This window comes from Gordionus sp. m RMFG-2023, chromosome 1 (assembly GCF_954871325.1).
Source record: "Gordionus sp. m RMFG-2023 chromosome 1, tfGorSpeb1-WG-v2, whole genome shotgun sequence".
Lineage (NCBI taxonomy): Eukaryota > Metazoa > Nematomorpha > Gordioida > Chordodea > Parachordodidae > Gordionus > Gordionus sp. m RMFG-2023.
This window is the reverse complement of record NC_088775.1, coordinates 19,392,331-19,415,000: the sequence shown is the minus strand read 5'-3', so window position 1 is coordinate 19,415,000 and position 22,670 is coordinate 19,392,331. Positions and strand designations below refer to the sequence as shown.

General features: G+C 27.3%; 3 protein-coding genes across 5 annotated transcripts in view; 2 read left to right on the top strand and 1 right to left on the bottom strand.

Moving 5' to 3' along the window:
* The window catches only part of LOC135930984 (protein DGCR6-like), a 28,903-nt gene extending 28,438 nt beyond the window's left edge, over window positions 1-465 (top strand). For all 3 annotated transcript variants that reach the window (XR_010572900.1, XM_065467817.1, XM_065467818.1), the window contains one exon: window positions 12-465. Coding sequence is in view for 2 of the 3 variants with exons in the window: in XM_065467817.1 (XP_065323889.1) it covers window positions 12-224 (213 nt within the window). In the remaining variant the exon portion in view is untranslated. The remainder of the gene's footprint in view (window positions 1-11) is intronic.
* On the bottom strand, window positions 278-10,348 carry LOC135930983 (pre-mRNA-splicing factor RBM22-like). The gene is made up of 9 exons (XM_065467816.1): window positions 10,218-10,348; window positions 10,123-10,176; window positions 9,912-10,074; window positions 9,768-9,868; window positions 9,569-9,726; window positions 2,032-2,235; window positions 1,236-1,379; window positions 1,090-1,196; window positions 278-471 (listed from the first exon to the last, which is right to left on the bottom strand). The coding sequence occupies exons 1-9, from the start codon at window positions 10,269-10,271 to the stop codon at window positions 347-349; spliced, it is 1,110 nt and encodes a 369-aa protein (XP_065323888.1). The 5' UTR covers window positions 10,272-10,348; the 3' UTR covers window positions 278-346.
* A 9,302-nt stretch (window positions 10,349-19,650) lies between these two features.
* Window positions 19,651-22,240, top strand: LOC135922608 (uncharacterized). The gene is made up of 2 exons (XM_065457017.1): window positions 19,651-19,749; window positions 20,414-22,240. Exons 1-2 carry the CDS (start codon window positions 19,651-19,653, stop codon window positions 22,238-22,240), a joined length of 1,926 nt encoding a protein of 641 aa, XP_065313089.1.
* The last annotated feature ends 430 nt before the right edge of the window (window positions 22,241-22,670 follow it).

The window sequence follows — 22,670 nt, the reverse complement described above, 5'->3', positions numbered from 1 at the left end:
TTTTTGGTTAGATAATGGAGAATAGACAAAAGGAGGAATTACGAAAACTAGATATGAGAATAATAATGGAATTAGATCAAAAAGTCATGGATCAGCAAGTGACATTAGAAAAAGCTGGAGTCCCTACCTTTCATGTCACAAATAATCCTAATGAAATTCAGATGCAAATTTACATATTAGGATTTATAAAAAAGATCGGATCTATAGTATTTCATCAGTATTAACAGACTGACTCTTCACACATATTTAACTTTATTATACATTTTTTAAAGCCTATACAAGAATAAATTTATTTCATATATATAAGTTTACAGTAATAAAATATATAAATTTAAAAAATATATGTTCATCTAAATATATCTGCCCCTTCCCTTTGGGGATTTTGAGATGGATAATGAATGTTAGATATTTTGTGATCCAAAAATACTGGAGGAGCGATAAAATTAATTTTAGTATCTTTAGTCATCAGAGCTTTAAATTAATTTAAAATAATAATATAACTTATATTTAATTATAAATTGTTTCATAAATAAAAAGCATTTAGATATGTCTCATTCCAAAAAATATCATTCAAATGATATTTCTGATAAGATCAAATATATCATAACAAGCATAGGGCTCGGAAACCAAAAAAATTAACACTTTTATCAAATAAATAACTAAGATCTAGCGTTTTTTGTATTTAATTAACCAAAATATTTATTCATTATGTCAAAACCCTATCCCCATAGGCGCAACTAGATATTCAATAGGGAACATTGGTAGGTATTTTTTCCCCATAAATTTTATTAAAGGTCGTTAGATCCACTTATCGCAGGCCTTTGGCGATGTAATATTTTTTTTTTAATTAATTTTGCTTTTTATAAAAAATGATTCTTTCTAAAAATTTAACTATTACTTATTTTCTTCAATAGTGATATATTTTATACTATTTTGAGGGTGGGGAAAAAATTAATTCGCTTAAAATAATATTTAAAGAAATAGACAAATTCCCGGGAGGGGGCATATGCCCGCTACACCTATAACCATATCTATCTAAACATTTTTCAGACAACTAAATTTCATTTTAAAAAAATCGTAATGACATACGTGGAGGTAATCCGGGTACAGGAGGCAATAAATTCGGTATGTCTGTTAAATTTAGGTCACCCTTTTTGGTAATTTGACTGTGGGATTTTCCCCATCTCAATACCAACCTATATAAAATTTTATAATTAAAAATTATGTAACTAAACCTTCTTCCACAAAGAATTAATTTGTTGTAACTATGCAAAGCTGCATTTTCGGCAGCTTGTCTGGTGGTGTATTGGATAAAAGCACATTGTTGTTTTGATACTATAGACACTGATCTAATTTCCCCAAATTGATAGAAATAGTTCCTATATTTGTTTGATTGGCATAATTAATTGTAAAAATTTTAAAAAATATATTTTGGTGAAAGTTCACTAGTTTGTATTTTATTTTAAATGTCAACCCTAGCTAGACTAAAATGTATTTGTATCTATGACTAATACTGATATAGAGGAAATTAGAGATCCAAACCAGCCTGGTATTTACGTTATTATAAAAAAATAATCATCTGAACCGAACCTCTATAAACTTCATATGCTTGATTCGAATCGTTTAATATCCTAATTCTTTTAAAGATTATTAATAATAAATCTTGATTGATAAGTATAAGTAAGCATTTTTATTTTTTAGATATTTTTCTATATTGCTATTTGACGGTGCCAGCCACCCAAGTTAACAAGTGTTCTTAACCATAGAATTTATTCTTTAAAGTAACTTACAAAAGAGAATCTAAAATAAATTGCATATGGTACAATTTTATTTTTTAGGGAATAAAAATTTGAAAAGTGCTTCTCCGTACACAATTAAAAATGTGTAAATTCCAACATATATAAAACAATTTTAATCATTTTTTATTAAGATATATCTTATCTTCATCTTAGATATCAGAAATAAAAATTTAAATTAGATAGATAATATCAAAATTTTTGATATGAAAATATTTAAAAAAATAAAATAAACCTTAAATCTTTCTCCGTGATTTTGTCTTCTCCCAAATTGCTGACATATAATGTGGTAATAGTTTTATCATCTGGAGGTTCAAGCCTGGGAAGGTCTGAAGCTCTTCTAAGTAATTTTTCTGCAACAGGATCATTTACTCCGTAATACCTATCCTTTATATTTTGATCCGATAAAGGATCATCTGGATCACTTGGTTTCTCGTGTCTAAAGTTTAATAAAAAAAAATATACACATTTACTAGAGCCCTGCAAGGACAGATCGGTGTCGATCAAACTCGTATCTGTCATACTCGGTCGGATTCAAATCTTGATAAAATTAATTCTGGATCGGACTTGGAACAATATACTAAATTCTGTCTGAACAAATTTGGTTATTAACAAATGGAATGACAATAAAGAACAATTTTTTCCTTATGATCCATTCAAGCTAAGCTGTTACATTTAGAGGAATTAAAATATAAAATTACATAGTCCTTATAGGTTTTAAAGGTATTTTAAATTCAAAAAAATTAGTCCATTTTTTGATGAGTTATAGTAGTTATTTTTGACCTATACTGTAAGTAACATTATTATGTTAACAACTATCATTTTTAAAGTTTATTCAATTTTATGGTAATAGGATAACTTTGTTAAAATAAAATAAAAATCTGATTTTTTATCATAAAATTAGAAACTAACAGAAATTTAATAAAATATAAATAACACTAATATTTTATAATATAAAAAAATAGATTGTTTAAGTTTCATGAAATTTTTGACATTCCTGACTTTTAACCATTTTGGGGGATATTTAACGTTTTTTTCTGCAGAATAGAATCATATTTAAGGGGTCCACCTAATATAATCAAGGGGAAACCTGGGAATAAGATTGGTATTTTTACCATAAAATTTTGAAATATAAACAAGAAACAGAGCAATAGATTTATATATAGTCAATTCCCTCATCTACAAAATATAAAAAGTGCAGCTCCCTATTATGTGAAGTGTGCCATTTTTGCCATCTTACCCCATACCCATGTTAAGTAGCTAAGTATCAGGGTAAAGCGGTTAAAATAAAATTGCACATAAATATATTGTTTAGTTGAAAAAATATTGCAATTTTGACATTTATCCATTATTTTTAGTAACCTAATCAATACAATACCGGAATATAAAAAAAATTATCAAAAATAGCACATTTTGAGTGGCAATTTAGTCTTATGCGATGATTTTTAAATTTTATTCCAAATAATAACAACTAATGTTCCTTTTTACACAAATGTATCTATATAAGGTGTAGGCTATTTAAAAATTATCTTTTTACAGCTTAAATCAGATGGAACAGTTTAGCCGTTCTACCCATAACAACTTTACCACAAAGTGATATATTTTGTACTGTGTGACTTTTAGTAAAGCTTTAATCTTCTATAAATGTGGAACATGTATATGATAAATTCCATGACAGATCAACAAAAAAAACACGATTTTCAACCGATCTCCTCAGTTTTAAAATTTTTACAAGATGAAAAATATATTATAACTAAGAAAAAAAATTTAAATTTAGCCTCCAACTTCAAACATCGGTTGAGATACGGGTCTCTAAATAAACAATGGAGAATTTTGGACAAAATGCGTTCCCTTTAATTATAAATATCTTTAGATTCAATTAAGCTAGAAGCTTCATTTAAATTTCTTAATAAAGCTTAATAATAGGCCTTTACATTGACGTAATGTTAAATATTGTTAAAAAATTGAATGTCAGGAAATGATCATAAAATCAAATCCTAATTTTTTTAGCTATAGGATTAATTAATAAATATGCAAAATTTCAAGTTGGGTCGAGCATATGTTTAGGAAATATGGTAGTTTATTCATAAATAAATTGAAATTATTTAATATCTGGTTCTTATAAGGACGCTGAAGGCTAGCTCTTGATACTAATTTTTTGGTAATTCGTCCCAAACGATCGCAAGCACTTTTGCCATGGGCTGTTGCGAAAAAGTACCATTCTGTTTTGATTCCGAAATCGATGATAGCAAATATAATGAATTTTTTATTGTTTTTATATTGTGTCATAAGAATAATAAAATATTTTTGATATATTTGGATTTAAGAAAATATATCATTTTAGTTTGAAAGAAATAAACGGCACGTGTTTTAGAAATGATGACAGCATCACATAATAAGTGTTTTCATATTATTTTCACAATATACCATAAAGGGATATAGAGTAGACTGGTTATTATTCCAGTGAAATTCTTGAACATGGTCCTGCGCTACAAAAGCATAATATTCCGAAAAATTCATTAATATAATGTGGGATTAACGTATTTAATTTTTATAAAAGAATATCTATAAAATCGAATGTCGACTTGCAAAATGTTTCAAGAGTCGTTCGATCAACAGATAACCATTGTTTGAAAGCCATATAATCAATTAAACTATTGTCTAATGATATCTCAAACTTTTCTCTTAGATTGAGGAAACCCTGGCAAAATTAACATTTTCTAAGTTAACAATCAGGAATTGCATGATTACAGAGATTGTGCAGCACAATCTTGATAACTCGAATGGAGAATATATCATTAGAAGTTAATTGGGAATCTTCCATCATTCAACATCAATTTAAAATATTGATGAATAGTGCATATGCACATGACATGGGTTCCTCGAAGACATAATATTTTGGTCTTAAATAAACAAATTTACTAGAACCCACTTTTATATTACAACGAGTTTCTTTAAGATTGCATAAAATTAGTATTTTCTGCAATTTACACTACTCTCCTTTAATCTTTGTCAAAGTTTGTAAAATTTAGGATTGGGAGATTAGAACCGTTGTCAAATAAAGAAAAGTTAGAATTATTAAATACTTAAACATAAAGTAATCAAAATAAATTAATATTAAAAATTAAGTTCGCACCATAATAATTTTTCAAGTAAAATATTCCCGATTATATAACTTTTCTATACTGTTCATTTATATCGTGTTTAAACAACAAGCTTAAAAAATCTTGAACTTTATTTAATCTGAAATTCATTTTTCTTATTTGAATATTACAACACACTTCCACTTAGATTACCCACATTCTGCGAAATACCAATATTCGTGCATGTATCCAATTACTGTTTTATTTCCTTTGCTCACTTACATCATCGATAGATTCTGTTTCTTGTCTTAGTCTGTTATTGATGAGTCTTAGCACTAACAACTTGATTAACGCATGCCTTTAAACGATACACGATTGCTAGTCAACGATTATCGATACTACGTCGTAAATTCTCCTGATAAATTAATTTGGTCTTTTGCTTGCTTCTAACGTTCTCTTGTAACTAATGATCATTGCTTTATCTCGATCAACGATGTGCGATGCTTGATCTGCAATTTTTCACTTATATTGTTTCTTAGATCATCGATTTTGTATCTTTTACTAAAGTTTTGATAAGCAATTGGCGATAATTTGTCAACGATTAAAGATTGCATCCTGGTATTGACCACTTGTTCTACCTAGTCGCTTGTCAATATATCACTTCGTCTTAAAATCTTTTGTACGATAAAGATTTCTTTTATCTTTTGATCTCAAATAAAAATTCGATCTCTACATGAGCTCGATTGCGGAATAAAATTTCTAATGACGAAAAGCCGTTTCTCTTTATGAAGATTTTTGGTTAATCCACAACCTAATATTATATAAAACGATCACTTGTACCTATAACGATCTCTTGTGACGAATTCTTTTTAGCTAAACGACTAATTATATTCTTTTCCGAATTACGACCATTAATATTGATACCATTGTTTTATTGCTCTCATTCTTTGTCTTAGTCGATAGTCATTTCATACATCCCCTTCCCCCTTTATTTAGAATTTCTTTTCAGAGTTAATTAGACTGAATTGTTGTAATTGCCCTGGCACCTCCACTCTCCAACATCATTGTCAAAGTTTGTAAAATTTAGGATTGGGAGATTAGAACCGATGCCAAATAAAGAAAAGTTAAGAAATAAAATATGATACTAAATCTTCATTAAATACTTAAATATAAAGTGAAAACATAATCAAAATAAAAGAAAAATAAAATTAATATAAATTAAAAGTTTAAAAGATTAAAAATTAAGTTCGCAACATAATAATAATTTTTCAAGTAAAATATTCCCGATTATATCTACTTTTCTATACTATTCATTTACATAGTGTTTAAACAACAAACTTAAAAAATCTTGAACTTTATTTAATCTGAATAATAAATCTTTTTTATTCATTTTTCTTATTTGAATATTACAACAGTCTTTATTGATATAAAATGGTTACCAAGATTTTATTACTGTTATCATCGGAATTATAAAATTTTTGAATAATATCTGAAAAAAACTAGTAGAAAATCTACATTTCTTAGACCTCCACAACTTATATGTTTATCTAAATTGTGCGAATTTTAGGAATGAAGTAAATATATTACATAAATTAAGAATGCCCCCCCCCCACCTTAAATAAAATATTTAAAGATTTTAGCATATATATATTACAAATGATTTATCAAATATTTATTATGAATTTTTACAATTTATTAATGATTTAAATGCCATATCTCCTAAACCTGGGCTCGACTCAATTTGAAATTTTGAATATTTATTAATTAGTCCAATATCTATATATAAAAAAAATTGAAAGAAAAAAATGCCGATAAGATTTTATGATCATTTACGGTTATTGACATTTAGGATGTTTTAAGCAATCTTTAACATTATATAACTTTAATCATTAAGCTCTATAAATAAATTTAAATGACGCCTCAATTATATCCAAAATTAAAGGGAGAGCCAGGGATGCGAACTCGGCGAAATTTTTGTCCGGGTTCGGTTTAAGGTTAAAAAATAGGTGGGTTCGGTTCAGGGAAATATTTTTGAATTGATAAAAAAAAATACTCTATATTTAAATCATAATTAAAAAACTAGACATAAATTTGGTTTAAAAAAAATATCATTTTATTTATAGGCAAAATATAGTTAAAAATACAAAGCATAGTCATGTATAGATTTAAATTTTTTTATTTAGACGTATTTCTTTAAATTAACAATATCCAATATAATATTTTTACTTTGACTTGTTCACTTTCATTTTCCATTAATTAATATGAGAATAAGTTAAAAATTAAAAATAAATGGCGTAAATGAATTTAATTGTTTAAAATTTATTAACAATCCAATAGGAATCTTTGAGAATAAATTTAAAAATGGAATAAATGAATTAAGTTGTTTAAAAACTTCAATTGGAAATTTGAAAATATTATAAAATGTCAAGTAAATTATTAATATTTGTATTTACAATTATACAAATATCTTATATTAATTTAAACAATACACTGAACCTGGTTGAACCCGGGTACAAATAAAATTCACAGGTTGGGTTCAGGGTTTTGAAAATTTTATAAACGGGGTTCAGGATTGATTCAGGTTTTATTTCCAAAAACCCGGGTTTTCTTCTCCAGGTTCGAACCCCTGGAAAGAGCATTTTATGCAAAATGCCCATTTTTAGATCTTTAGAGGCTCGTGTCTTAGCCATTGTTTGGATTTTGAGGTTAAAATTACTTTTATCTTAGTTTGAATTTTTATAAAAATCTGAGGGGGCCCGTTTAAAACTCATGTTAATTTGTCATGGAATTCACCATATAAATTTTTAAATTCAAAGCCTTAATATATTTTGTTAATTTGAGTAAAAAACGTTTTTTTTGGCAAAATGAGTTTTTCAAAAGATGAACATAGGTAAGAAATTAGATATAAAATACATCTTCACACCAGATTTAAGAGCTTTATACTCAAATTTAAATTTTCTTACATTAGCATTGATATATTGTCAATTGCTTTACCCTAATCTCCTCTACTGTTTAATTGTCTTAATTGAGAGTTAGTTTTTTTCCCAGATTATTGTTTTTGCTTGCTAAATTTTGTATTCTTAGGATCTTCAATCAATTTGTATTTTTCATAATATTATGTGAAGAGCCCAAATTTATTTCTGAAAATATATTAGGGAGGTTAGTAAAATATTGGAAACTCTGTCCAAAATATTTTGATTATTGAGTCTTAAAAAATTTTGCAAATAGAAGAAAAAATAGTTAATTGATCTAAATTTTAATTCTATATTATAACAAAAGTTTATTTGTAAGCTATCCACTTTTATATTGGAAGATTAAAAATAAGCAGCATTCTATCACATTTTTAAAGTTATTTGTTCATAATGAGATTATAAATTTTAGAAAAATTATTGGGACAAGGAGCACCACCTTAAGCTGTATACATCCTATTTTATGTAGCGGAATCCCACTTAAAGAATTCTGTCTTGCGAAAAATAATGTAACCAGATTTCCCTTTAAAATTAAAAAATCCTGAGTAAATAATAAATCTTAAAATTTCATAAAATCTCTAGTTTATTTATAAAAAAACTTAATATAAATACAGCTGTAATTTATTCATGTTTTATAAAATATCTGTTATTTTTCAGTAGGGATGTACCAATATTTTTGACTGGATCAGGTATTCATCTTATTTTAAAATATCGGCTAAGCATCTAATTTTGAAAAAATCTAGCTAGCTTTATTATAAATTCAGGATTTGCAAATGAAATTAGTGGAGAAAATGCATCAATTTATATATTATTCCTGTAGAATTTAATCAACATTTACAACATAAATAACTAACAAGCCAAGTTTCAAAAATCATTATTGATTATTTATTTTACAATTCTTATGAAAATTTTATATACATAAAGATTGGATTAGTTATTTATTCACAGATAGTGGAGAAAATGCATCAATTTATATATTATTCCTGTAGAATTTAATTAACATTTACAACATAAATAACTAACAAGCCAAGTTTCAAAAATCATTATTGATTATTTATTTTACAATTCTTATGAAAATTTTATATACATAAAGATTGGATTAGTTATTTATTCACAGATAGTGGCATAGGCATGAGGGGTTTTAGAAGTTGACACCACCCCCTTGTCATTGAATTACCTCTATGCTAAGCATTTTAAAATACTCAGCTTATTATCTTAAAAAAACCAATTCAATCATATTGTCAATGTTGTCAGTTATTTTATGAATGAATATAAAATTTAATTAGATAATTTTTTATTAATGATAAATGAATAAAAGGAACCAAAATTTAATTTATTTGTAATGTTTAAATAATAAAATTATATTAAGAGTTGCTGCATCAATAAAATGATTTTAAAATTTGTAAGTCATATTCAGTGATTAAACATTGCCTATATTTTAAATGAGATGATTATATTTTGATTAAATATCATATTGGCCATGAAAACAAAAAAAAGGAAGTTATTTATTGCATAAAATTAGATTTTTGGTTATGTTAGTTCAAATCAATGAAAGTTGATAAATAAATATTAATCTAAATATTGGAGTATTTTTATATGAATATTGGAAAACATCTGATTAGTAAAAAAATTTGTGAATCAACTCAACACTGAAATTCTACTTTAGTGCTGTGTTGATTCACAAATTTTTTTATAAGACATATTTTTTAAATATAATAACCTATAAGGGCATTCTTCTCCTCTTTTACATTCCCCTTTTACCCAAAAGGAGCATATATGAGGTCTATTTCTTTTATAATAGGGTGCTGTTCTGGCCAACTTCATTAAAGTATCACTTGGGCTTTGCATTTTTCCAAGTGGATTACTGGTTTCAGCTAACTAAAATAAATTTAATGATTTTATTAAAACAATAATGTTACTTCTTTTTCAATATTTTGAATAAAATATTCTTTATTAACCGTTGATCTAGGCAAATCATCTTTAATTTTTAGAGCTTCATCTCTAACTTGAGTGGGTAAGCCTAATGAAAATATATTATATATTAAATATAAATTTAATCTTACCATATTCTAAGTCTAATAAACATGTTTGACATATATTTTTTAATTTGGAACATGTTTGACATATTTCAGTTTTCTTAAATCTCATATGTGCTCCTGGACACCATCGAAATATGGTAAAAGGCCTTTCACATATTTTACATTCCTGACCCCATTTTTCTCTAGTCTATTATTTCAATTTTTAATAAATAAATCTATAATTTTTAATATTTACCATTCGTATATATGGATTATCTCCTAAACATGTTTGGCACAAAATGGGAAATTCCTTAGAATATTAAAATATAGAATTTATATAAGGTAATATACAGAATCTTCCCAATTCAATCTATTGTAGGTGCTGGTGCCTTTAGATAACGCCATTATTTAAGAAAATACTCTAATATAAAATAGTTGAATGACAGGGTTAGCGCCACATTGGCATCATGCTAAATGAGTTAAATTCTAGAGAAAGGAATATTCTCGATTTATATAATATTTATGTAGAAATATTCACTAAATCTAACACCCACTAAAACTTTCTCTCGGTGATCGAAATAGTAAAAAACATATTAATGGGTCTGTTAAGGTTGGCAGAGAGAAGAACAAAATTAAGAAAGTATTTTAAAATTTTATTTATTTAAAAAATTATTTAACTAAAAATGCAATATATTTTTATGCTTATATAGCTTGTAAAAATCAATTTATATAAATGAAAAATCTATTTAATAATTTATATAAACGAAAAATCAATTTAATAATTTATATAAACGAAAAATTAATTTAAATCAAACGATTGAGTTAATATATATATATATATATAAATTAATCAGGTCATCTCAACATTCCAACAGCTGTTTTCTTCTAAATCTAATAAGTAATTAAGCTTTAATATATCTTAATCAATTAAAACGACAATAACATCATGAATTTTTCAATATAAAAACATGCAATAAAAATAATGATATAGAAATCATTTTGAATACTGTCTATGGTTTATTATCATGTCAACCTCTTGAAAGAACCTGTAAACGAATGTAATTGTTATATTATAGGAATTAATAAATTAAAATATTATATATTTTGGTTATTGAATAGTAATATGTTTTAATTTATGTAACGCACATTAATTTAATTCTGCTTATTCAAATCGCGCATTCATTTAATTCTGTTAATCAAATTATATTTTCATTTTAGTTTTACCTTTTATTTTTATATGTTAACCTTTTTAATATTATTTTCTAATTTTAGTTTGTAAAAAATATATAAATAGTTGATAGAAAAAGAGAAATAAAAAAGGAGATAAAATAATTTTTTTATTTTTTCTCCAAGGACGTCCTTCTTTCTTCTTGGTGCCCCGGCTCTGGGTGGTGGACTTGAATAAGATGACTACCTAATCTATTGAGATGACCAATGCCTAATTAATTGAGATGACCAATGCCTAATCTATTAAGATGACCCATGCCTAATCTATTGAGATGACCAATGCCTAATCTATTGAGATGACCGATGCCTATTCTATTGAGATAACCAAGAATCAAACCCTAGCACGTTCTTTCACGCCAAAAGCTTCTTTCTTCATGGTGTCCTGGCTCTGGGTGGCGGACTGCAATATGATGACCAACACCTAATCTAATGTGACAACCTAGAAAGAACCAATATGGAAGTTGGACATTAGGTTATGAATTCTATATAGTGAAACCATTGATGATTTAAATTCTAAATCCACGTAAGAAGAAAAGTTATTATAAATTAAAATTCTATGTCTATAAATTAACTTAATAAAATAATTTAAATGTAAATCAATCTAAAAAATTATTTGCTTAATGAATTTCTTAGTGAAATGCCTATTGATATTTTTGATTTCTTGAATTATGACCAATTGTGTAAATTAATCGAATTACCTAAAGGTAATAAAAAGCATTAAAAAATTATTTACTTAATGAATTTCTATAACTCTTATAAGTAATACTTAATGTGATAAAAAGTTTTTGAAATTTAAAGCCTTGAAAGACAAATAAAAGAAGTTATGTAAAAACTGAACATCATCATTTTAGAAAAATATTTAAATGATGTGATGAGGAGATCATTTTCTAAAAATTATCTTATGAAGAATTATTTAAAAAAAACACTTATTGAATTAAAACTAGGGTGTGAAATTTAAATTTTTTTTTAAAGAGAGGGAAATGTGAATAATATTTTATTTGCATATTTTAACCTCAGGATTGAAAATATTAATATATATAAATATAAATAAATTAAATACTAAAACGCAAAAAAATTATTTAAACACTAAAACGCGAAAAAATAAATTGGACACTAAAACGCTAAAAATTAAAACGCTAAAAATATTATAACAATCTTATTGATTTATCATTCTTCACTTATTTTTATATCCAACTTGATGAATTATTATTTCTCATTATTCGCAACTTACTGATAATAACAATTTTGAAAAATGATAATAATAACAACTGAGTACTACCAAGCAAGCTATATGACAAAATCATGATTTATGGAGACAACTTACGATAAGGATATCAAGCTTACGATCTAAAACGATTGGGACAAGACAACGATTACAATGACTTATGAAACAACTTGATGACCAAAACGATAAACCACTTGGACAACAAACTCTATATGACTTCTTAGATGAAATTATGGGAAGGCTTTTTAGAAGAGGGAGATAATAAATTAAAATATTATATATTTTGGTTATTGAATAGTAATATGTTTTAATTTAGGTAACCCACATTTATTTAATTCTGAATCGCGCATTCATTTAATTCTGTTTATTCGAATTTTTAAAAATTTAAAATTTTTAATTTCCGGTTTTCGGTGAAACAAAATAAAATTTGTCATCCTCTATCACAATATAGAATACCAAGATTCAATACTATATTAGAAGTTATTATTATAATATATATTTATTTTTTTAGATCAAACTATAACATCGGTGGCGGGTATGCCATGTAAACACTAATTGAAGTCCTATGAAAAATTTTCAAAGTTATGGAATTATTTACAAGAAGCTTTACATTTTGATCAGAAGATCCTCAAGATAAGATATTTTTGTTTAAATATGCACTTCCAGTTTATACAATTTATAATTATAACATGAATTTTCTTATCTTATATACATTTCAATCATGGTCAGTTCATAGATAGTTAAAGAGAAGTTTTTGGTTCTTGTGGAACCCTAATTATGGATATATATAGAACTGTAATGATCTTGCATTTGTGAATCCCTTAGTTACATCTAAAGAAAGAACTTCCCTTTAAGGAAGTAGCATTTATTAACTATAATGTATATAAATACATCTTTTTTTTTACACATATACCTTTGAACTGGAATAATTACATTTGACCTATTTTAACTTTGTTGTGTATATCAGATAGATCTAAAAGACCACACAATTTGGTTATTGAACATCTCATTCCACTCGATTGTATATATCTACATTACTTTGTAATTTATAAGTTTACACAATTAGATACATAGAATATCTTTATTCTTTATAAGGATTAAAAGACATGCAATTTTATACTAAAAAATTTTTTTTTATTCCACTCAGTAAGTATAAAAGTACCATACAATTATTTATTATAATATTCTACACTTCCCTTTTCAATGATAAGTTTACTTACACATATACCTTCTAAACTGGAATGGTTACATTTGATCTATTTTAAATTGTTGAGTATATCAGATCCAAAGCTAAATGAAGGTCACACAATTAGATATATTGAATTCCTTATTCTTGTAAATATAAGAACAAAAAGATCACACAATTAGGTTATTGAATATTTCATTCCACTCTTGATTGTATATATCTGCATCCTTTTGCAATTTATAAGAGCAAGGATCATCCAATTTTATACTAAATATTTTATCAATTACTAAGCAATTTTAAAAACATTGCAAAATTATCAAAAATCTTTTGAAGTAGCAAATAGTGGAGAACCAACACTTGCTAATGTAGAAATGATTAATAATTACCACCATTCTCTTCTAACAACTCAGAATGCACCTCAAAATTTATATCAATTTCTTAAAGATATGTCATTCTTAAATCACAGAATAAAAATATAAATGATAAAATTTTGCTCTTTAAATATATCTCAAAAATCAATCCAACCAATTATCCAAATATATTTGGAAAATCCTTAGAATACTCACTTAGAATTTATAATTAAAATTTAAAAGAATATAGTCAACTATCAAAGAATCAAAGTACAAATGATTTTCCTATTGTTGTTCTTGGTCATTTAGAACATTTGAGCAATATTAAAAGATTTGATACTATTGTAACCCTTTTGTTTAAATGCCTCAGATAAACAAAATATCAAAGAAATTTTATCGAACTGTGAATCAAATATATCTGATAAATCCCATAAAGATAGAATTATAAAAATTTATAAATTATCTAGTTTATGATAAATGTAAAAACTAATTCATGTTAAATACATTTTCTTTAATATTAATCAGCAATATTTGTCTACTATAACATAGCACTGTCACATTTTTCATTAAAATGTTATACCATAACTGATATATTGATAATTTGGGATGATTGACACTTAATTTTAACTAGAAACTAATGAAAAAATTGATATGGCAATGATTATCTCAAGTCCGTGAATAATAACGATAACGATTCCGGGTTCACTATAATCTATATTATAATTTTCCGATGTTCTCACTACGTCATCGTGACGTCATGTCATCGCTACGTCATGTCATTGCTACGTCATGTCATCGCTACGTATTTATTTTTATTTTTTTTATTTGTTGTTTTTATCAATTCAAAGTTGTAAGTATGAATAAAACTTTTTATATTACTTAATCTTTTTTTTATTTTTTAGATTACCCTTATCAATATTCATGTCATATTATCAATTACACATTAATGAAATCTTTTTTATTTGTAAGTATGAATAAAACTTTTTATATCACTTAATCCTATATATTCATGTCATATTATCAATTACACATTAATAAAATCTTTTTTATAGAATATAATTTACAGATGAATAGAATTGATGGTGTACACATACCTAATCTTTGAATTGCTAAAACCTCAAATTTGTAAGTATGAATAAAACTTTTTATATCACTTAATCCTTTCTTTATTTTTTAGATTACCTTATCAATGTTCATGTCATATTATCAATTACACATTAATCCTATCTTTTTTATAGAATATAATTTACGAATAATGCAAAGATCATATGAAAACTTTTTAAGAAGATAACCAAGTATATTCTTTCTCAAAATTAAACCTTTTAATGTTAAATGTTAGTCTTTATTATTTTTATAAAGTAATATATTTTACCCATAGACTAATTGGTAAATCAGAGATTTCCTCTTCATTAATTATAAAAATGTAAAGATCATATGAAAACTTTTTATTCACTCAATTCTTATTTTGTTTTTTATCTAATGTTTTATATCTATGTTTATTTTATACACCCAGTTGCCTCCAAATGATATTTCTATCACCACTACCATAATCCCTATGCCACCTCTGCCTAATTTTTAACAAATATAAGCATTTAATTCTACTATCATTCACCTCACTAGGATTTAATATAAATAATACTTTATCCGATTCCCTGATGAACTTTCATGAATATTTAGAGGGATGTTCAAACGAGAAGGTGTAGTGCGGTCAATTTCATTAGCATTATTAATGGGAAAATATGCTGTAGTTTTGTCATGGCCTTTATAACAATACCTACGACCGTTTTATGGTTGAGTTGACAATGTCGTTCATGATTCTATTTTAGAGGGGGATACCAAGACTGACACTTTGGCAGAAATATTATTTTGCGTTCTTCTTTTACCAGTAGCCCAGGGCCTCAGCTTTATCAGGACGCAATGGGTGTTGTACACTGCTTTGGTAATCCGTCATTATTCATTACTTTCACCTACAACCTTAAATGGGATGATATTATACATTAATTATTTCTTCTGCAGACGACTGCCCAGATTTATCGCTTTTTCCATCAAAAATTAAAATGTCATAAAGGATTTGCTCTTAATTTTACAAGACGCACAAAATAATAATTAATCCTCATCATTTTTTAAAAAAATTACCTAAATTTATATGGAAAGAAAAACACATTTCTTAAAAAATATATAAATAAATTGCATATAAGTTTCATTAGTATTGAATGGCATTTTTTTTGTACTTAATATAAAGATATAGATAGCCCTTATCAAATTTTTTGATAAAAGGAGTTAACCCACTAATTGGTAAATCCGAGATTTCCCCTCATGTGATGATAAATTATTTAGAAATTTAACTATCTCCGGGTTTGGGAAAAAGTTTTGAAAATTAATATGGGTTGGACTGGGCTTGGGAAATATTCCTCAAGATTAATATTTGCTTGCACCTGACTTGGGAATATCTTTTACCAATTATTATGGGTCGGGCTAGGAAAAAATTTTCAAAATTATTATGGGTTGAGCTAGGCTTGAGAAATTTTTTTTTAAAATTATAAGGTCTTGGACGCTTAGAAATTTTTTCAAAATATTATGAGCTTGGACCTGGTTTGAAATTTTTTAATGCTAAATGTTAGTCTTATGTAATCAGTAATATATTTACAAAGAATTTTGGTATTGGGTACAAGCTCATTTAAATATATTTTGACTCAAATAATAGCTTCCACTCTTTGTCCTAATGGGTTGGACTCAATGACATTGCTTGGACTTGACCTAAATGGGGAGGGGGGGGGGGTTAAAAATAATATAAATTGGATATGATTTTTAAATAAAAGGTAAAATCTTTCTTAAAAAAACGAATAAAATTCTCATTCTCCGTCATTTTTGACGGGCTATCTACTAGTAATAATAATGTGGTAAATAATGAAGATCCTGAGCATTGCTGCTATTGGCGTACGCAGCGGGGGGGGGCAAACCCCCCCCCCCCTCCAAAGCCAAAAAATGCAGATGCTGGATATATTTTTCAAAAATATTTTTGTTTAGAGTGTTGTGCAGATTTAATTTAAAACATTTCCATATTTCTTAATTCGTCAGTAAATAAAAATTTTAATTTGTAAAAATTGATAAGAATATATAAATATGTTATTTTAACAACGTTTTACAAGTCAAATAATTTTATTTTCAAATAAATAAATAAATATGGAAATGTTTTGAATTAAATTTACACAGTACTATATTAATATTTGTTAATATTTATTCCTATCTCATATTAAATATATATATTTAATTATATTTATTATCACATTCATCACTAAGTTTATCAATTAATTTCGATTTCAAGTTTTCCGGCGTAATATTATCTTATTATTTTCAAATTTTTAGTGGCGTAATATTTATCTACCATTTTTAAATTTCTAGTCAAATAATAATTATTCTGAAATTGTCCAACAGGGAGAAAGAAATTGCAAGCTTGTCCTACGAGATAGAGTCTTTGCCAGCAAGCAGTAACAGTTTTATGGAGTTAGAAGAGCCGATTATTTGCTATTACTGACATATCACAATGGCCTGAAAGAAATTTTTCCTTAGAAGCAAGAAAATTATTGGATTCAATGCTTATTCCAAATTTTTTTTCTCATTAATGTACAACTATTTTATGTATTACTTTTCAAAAACATGATGACTTGATTAAGAAGATGAGAATAGCGAAGAGCATTTTATTAGAACTCAAGAAAATTAGGGCTAATGTTTATGAAGAATTTCATATTTTATATGTTATTGTTAAGTCAAAAGCAGAGCTATACGTGTTTAATATTTGTCTCACTCAACTTGCAGCAAGGCAAGCTCATAGTTAAAACATTAATATAGGATCAGTAGAAGAGTATATCTTAGACACAAATACATTTATAAACCAAATAAATGAATGGTTTTTAATTCATTATGCAGCACTTACCAATCTGCATATATTATTTCCATAAAAGCCTTCCCAACCTTTTTCAGATGGTGATAGAAAAAAAAATATTTGTTGGATTTTTATCATGAAGATGTTAAAGTATCTTATGATGCTTTATTAGCTGAATAATTATGTTTATAAGATTAACTATGGTTGATACAGTCCCAAAAAATGCTATGGATGCTCTGCATTATTTCAAACACATTTTAGATTATATCCCCAATGTATTAAAAGGGTTTATATATATTAGCAACTCTTCCCAATAGTAAACTAATGAGAGAACTTTCTCTTTTTTAAGAAGAATAACAGAGCACTGCAGAAGTACCATTTGCAGGGCATGATCCGGATTTTTTTAAAGATTTTTACGGCTAAGCTCAAGGCCCGGCCCGGCCTTTTTTAAAAATAAATTATATTTATTTTTGATTTTTATAGCTAATAATAACGATTTCAAATATAGGTTGTTAAAAAAAATTTTCAGCCCGGCCTAGATGTTTTTTTTAAAAATTTAGGCTCAGCCCGGGTGTTTATTTTTAAAAATTTCGGGCCCGGCCATACTATCCAGCCCGGGGCCGGGCCTGCAGGTCTCTGAAAAACATACCAAGAAGTACAACTTTTGAAAGTAGATTGAAAGGTTTGGATCTTTTGAATATTCATAGGAATTTAACAACAAAGGATGAGATAATTGAAAAATTAGCTCAATCCCAACAGATTGGATTTTACATTGTAAATATATAACATACAAAATACAATTATTCCCTAAGCTTTTTGTGTATTAATTTATATTTCTAACATTTAAATTTTTATAACTTTATATATAAATTTTAAAGTTCAAAAAATTTAAATTTCTATTTTGGGTCATTTAAGTGATTCTTTACATATAATTTTTTTATAATTCACATTAATTTAAAATTGTGTATTAGAAATAGTTATTAGTCCTGATAAATTTATGCTTGATATTTTTAAAAAACAATAATATTTCTTAAAAAATTTTATTATCCCCCCCACCCTTAGACCAAATTCCTGCATGCGCTACTGATTGCTGCTTAATACAAACAAGGATTTATGGGGACACTATTAACTCTAAAATGACAAAAATAATTGAAGGGGAAAAGAAGGAAAATATCAGACAGAGATAATAAGCTCTTTAGGATAATGGGTCTCAGGAATTGGGATTACAATTACAGAGAAGTTGGATGCCTCCGGAATAGGACATGCTATATAGACATAACGTTATCTTACAAGGATATACTTACCTAACATAAGAATTACTTTTTTTTCCATCTCTTAGATATCTAACCAGGCGTCAGGTACATTATTATTTATATTTGGTTACAATTAACACTATCTTGCCGGTAACAGAACTAATACATCACCACTTTCGTACTTCTCCCTTCTTCACTTTGCTAGCTGGCTACATAGTGGTACCGTCCACTATAATAAAACGGAGGATCTATATACTAGTGAATATACTTGGTGCACGCCCAACTCCTGGTGGGTGATGAAATTGCACTTCGTGCAATTTCTAGGCGTGGTAATGAATGAATGAATTCTGTTTATTCAAATTATATTTTCATTTTAGTTTTACCTTTTATTTTTATATGTTAACCTTTTTAATATTATTTTCTAATTTTAGTTTGTAAAAGATATATAAATAGTTGATTGAAAAAGAGAAATAAAAATAATATTTTTACTTTTTCTCCAAGGACGTCCTTCTTCTTTCTTCAGTAATAAAAAACGATGTTGCCAAGAAAATGGTTATAAACTACAACAATAGTATCTTATAATTTAACATTATCACAATTTCATACTTGGATCCTTATAAAGGCAATTCACATAACCCAACTACATCACAAAACTAGAACATGAGCAATAGGAGAACTTGCTCATATTGCTTTAGAATTATTAACATAAAAAATAACAATTATAAACCATCCGTGGACCACTCACTTCAAGATGCCCAGGTAGTAATAAACCTCCAGTCTCACTGCTTGAACCTTCATCACTTAGCATCTTACTTGATATTCCACCACCACCTTTAATTTCAACCTAAAATGACTATCAATTATTTAATCCACCAAATGAAAATCCAACACAGGAAAAGACCTTTATAAAAAATTATCCATACCCAAAATTTTTAACAAGCTATTTTAGCTCTACCATATCACGAATCCTAAAAGCAGCCCTTAAATTAATTTATCCTTTTTATATCAAAATTATTAATAATATTTTACAAAATCCAGAAGATCTAAATTGGAGAAAATTGATATATTTCCCAACATTAATATTATCAAATCCACCAAAAGATAATCCTCTACTACTATGCCAAACCATCAAAGAAAGAATTGAAAACTTTGATCTTAATTTTGAAAAATTATCACCAAATATCAATGATCTTGCTAAAAAGACTTTAAGTAATTAATATTATAATTTTTTACTTAAAATCAATTTCTATATGAATAAATCGTTGATAATTTTCCTCCTGCTTGCTCTTATTTTCTGCGAATCACAATAAACCCATTCTACTAATTATTCTAAATTTGCGCAATATAATTCTTTATTTGCGACATATAAAAATATCCGAGCCCCAAATACACTCCTCAAATACTACCTATAATAAATTCAAAGATAAATATCACTCCAGGAGAAGCCTTAACCGCTATTAAATCTTTTCCAAACGATACTGCTCCAGGGCTGGATTACCTTCGACCCTTATTTATTATTGACCTCTTGGGTTTAGACAGTTCCGAATTCCTACTTAATTCTTTAACGAAAATTTTTAATCTTATTATCAACGGGAAATTACCACATAAACTAGCACCAATAATCTTTGGTGCTAGAATAATTGCCCTTGAAAAAGCTGAAAATCAAGTGCGCCCAATAGCTATTGGAATTTTCTATCGACGAACCATTCCAAAAATTATTTGTAATCGACTCAAATCTACAATAACCTTAAGCTTAGCTCCTTACCAAGTGGGGTTTGGAGTAAAAGGAGGCTGTGAAGCTGCAATCCATTGCAGTCGACTAGTTTTATCCAACCTAAAACCTGAAGATTATATAGTAAAATTAGACATATCCAATGCCTTTAATTCAATTAATAGGAATAAAATGATCGATACTTTCTTGGAAACATTCCCTGACTACCACAATTACATCCATCTTAGCTATGGCATTCCTTCCTTACTCAAATTTAATGATTATATTATTAATTCTGCAGAAGGCCTCCAACAGGGTGACCCATTAGGACCACTACTTTATTTCTATATCCTTAAACACCTAATAAGTGATATTGCTTTTTCATGCAAACTCAATCTACATGTTTGGTATCTTGACGATTGTACTATATCGGGGACCATTTCTTCAATCCAGAATTGTCTAGATATAATCAACAAACACTTTGATGAACTTAATTTATCCTTAAATATGAATAAATGCGAAATTTATCCTTCTCCGCCTCCAACAGACACCATATTAGATAACTTTAGACCCACACCCTTACAAGATTTCAGTATATTAAGAGCCCCATTGGGAGGTGCAGAGGGAGTTTTTAATTTTTTAAATAATCACCTTCAATCACTATTCCCCAAACTATCAATCTTAAAAAAATTACCCATCCATCAAGCATACTACATTCTCAAAAACGCCCTTTTATTACCACAAATCCAGTATTGTTTAAAAACTTCTGGTGCCTTCTCTTTTGAAATTCTTTTAAAAGAATATGAACAAAAGATACTACAAATAATGTCAGAGTTATTAAACATCAAACTCGATTCTAAGTCATGGCTTCAAGCAACTCTCCTTTGTAAATCCGGAGGACTAGGCCTAAGATCGGCATTAAGTATAGCCCTTGTTTCCTTCATCTCATCAACCCTATCATTAAAAAATATTGCCTCGCAAATTATTACCATCGATAAAGATAATTTATTAGATGAAGCCTTACGTTGTTGGAACATTAATGTTTTGCCAAACACAGCCCCGCCAGATTCAAATAAACAAAAAGATTGGGATCAAGGATTGGTATCTCGTTCCTTAGCTTACCTCAACTTGAGCGATGATCACCAATATAAATCCCTCCTAAGATCTCTTAATTTCAACAACTCTGGCCATGAATGGTTAGATTCATATCCCAGTATTTTAAATAACCAGCTAATAGATAACGACGCTTTCCGTTATGCAATCAATTTACGCTTGGGCGTAACTTTCCTAAACCATTATATTTGCAATAAATGCAATCAATCGGCAGACGCGTATGAGAGACACGCTCTCCCCTGCAAATTTATATCAAAAGTCAGCCGACATGATAAAATAAATGCAATAATAGCTTCTTTTTTAAATAAAACCATTTTCCCTTGTATTTTAGAACCTACATCCTTTTCAGATAAAAAACGACCTGACAGTAAAACCGTCGTACCTTTTTTCATGAAAGCCTTTAATGTGGAATTTTACCTGCATTGATCCCATGGCTCCATCTAATAATTCCCATGATCCCCTTAACAGAGCTGAATCTCTAAAAAAATATAAATTACTCAAACCTAATGTGTGATAACCACTTTGTTCCAATAGCAGCTACATCAACCTGCTCTTTTGGACAAGCGGCTTTAGATCTATTCAAAACAATATCCAAATCAATAAAAAAATCATACCTTTCTCCATTTTACAAACTCAAGCAGAAAGTCGCCATATCTATAATTAGATCTAATTATCAAATATTTAAAACATCATGGCCCGACCTCGCCATTTGATATTTCCTTTTTTTAAATGTTTTTTTTTCTTCTTTTAGTAAAAATATACATTTGTATTTTTTTTAACTTAAATTGATATATGACATATTTTATTATATTCTCTATATTTTAATATTAATTTTTAAATAATTATATTTTATCAT

Coding starts and splice junctions, on each gene's coding strand:
- LOC135922608 (XM_065457017.1), top strand. CDS start 19,651: ATGAGCAATAGGAGAACTTGCTCATATTGCTTTAGAATTATTAACATA. Junction 19,750..20,413: donor ACTCACTTCAAGATGCCCAG/GTAGTAATAAAC, acceptor ATAAATTCAAAG/ATAAATATCACTCCAGGAGA.
- LOC135930983 (XM_065467816.1), bottom strand. CDS start 10,271: ATGGCGTTATCTAAAGGCACCAGCACCTACAATAGATTGAATTGGGAA. Junction 10,075..10,122: donor ATAATCCATATATACGAATG/GTAAATATTAAA, acceptor TTGAAATAATAG/ACTAGAGAAAAATGGGGTCA. Junction 9,869..9,911: donor TTTATTAGACTTAGAATATG/GTAAGATTAAAT, acceptor TATTTTCATTAG/GCTTACCCACTCAAGTTAGA.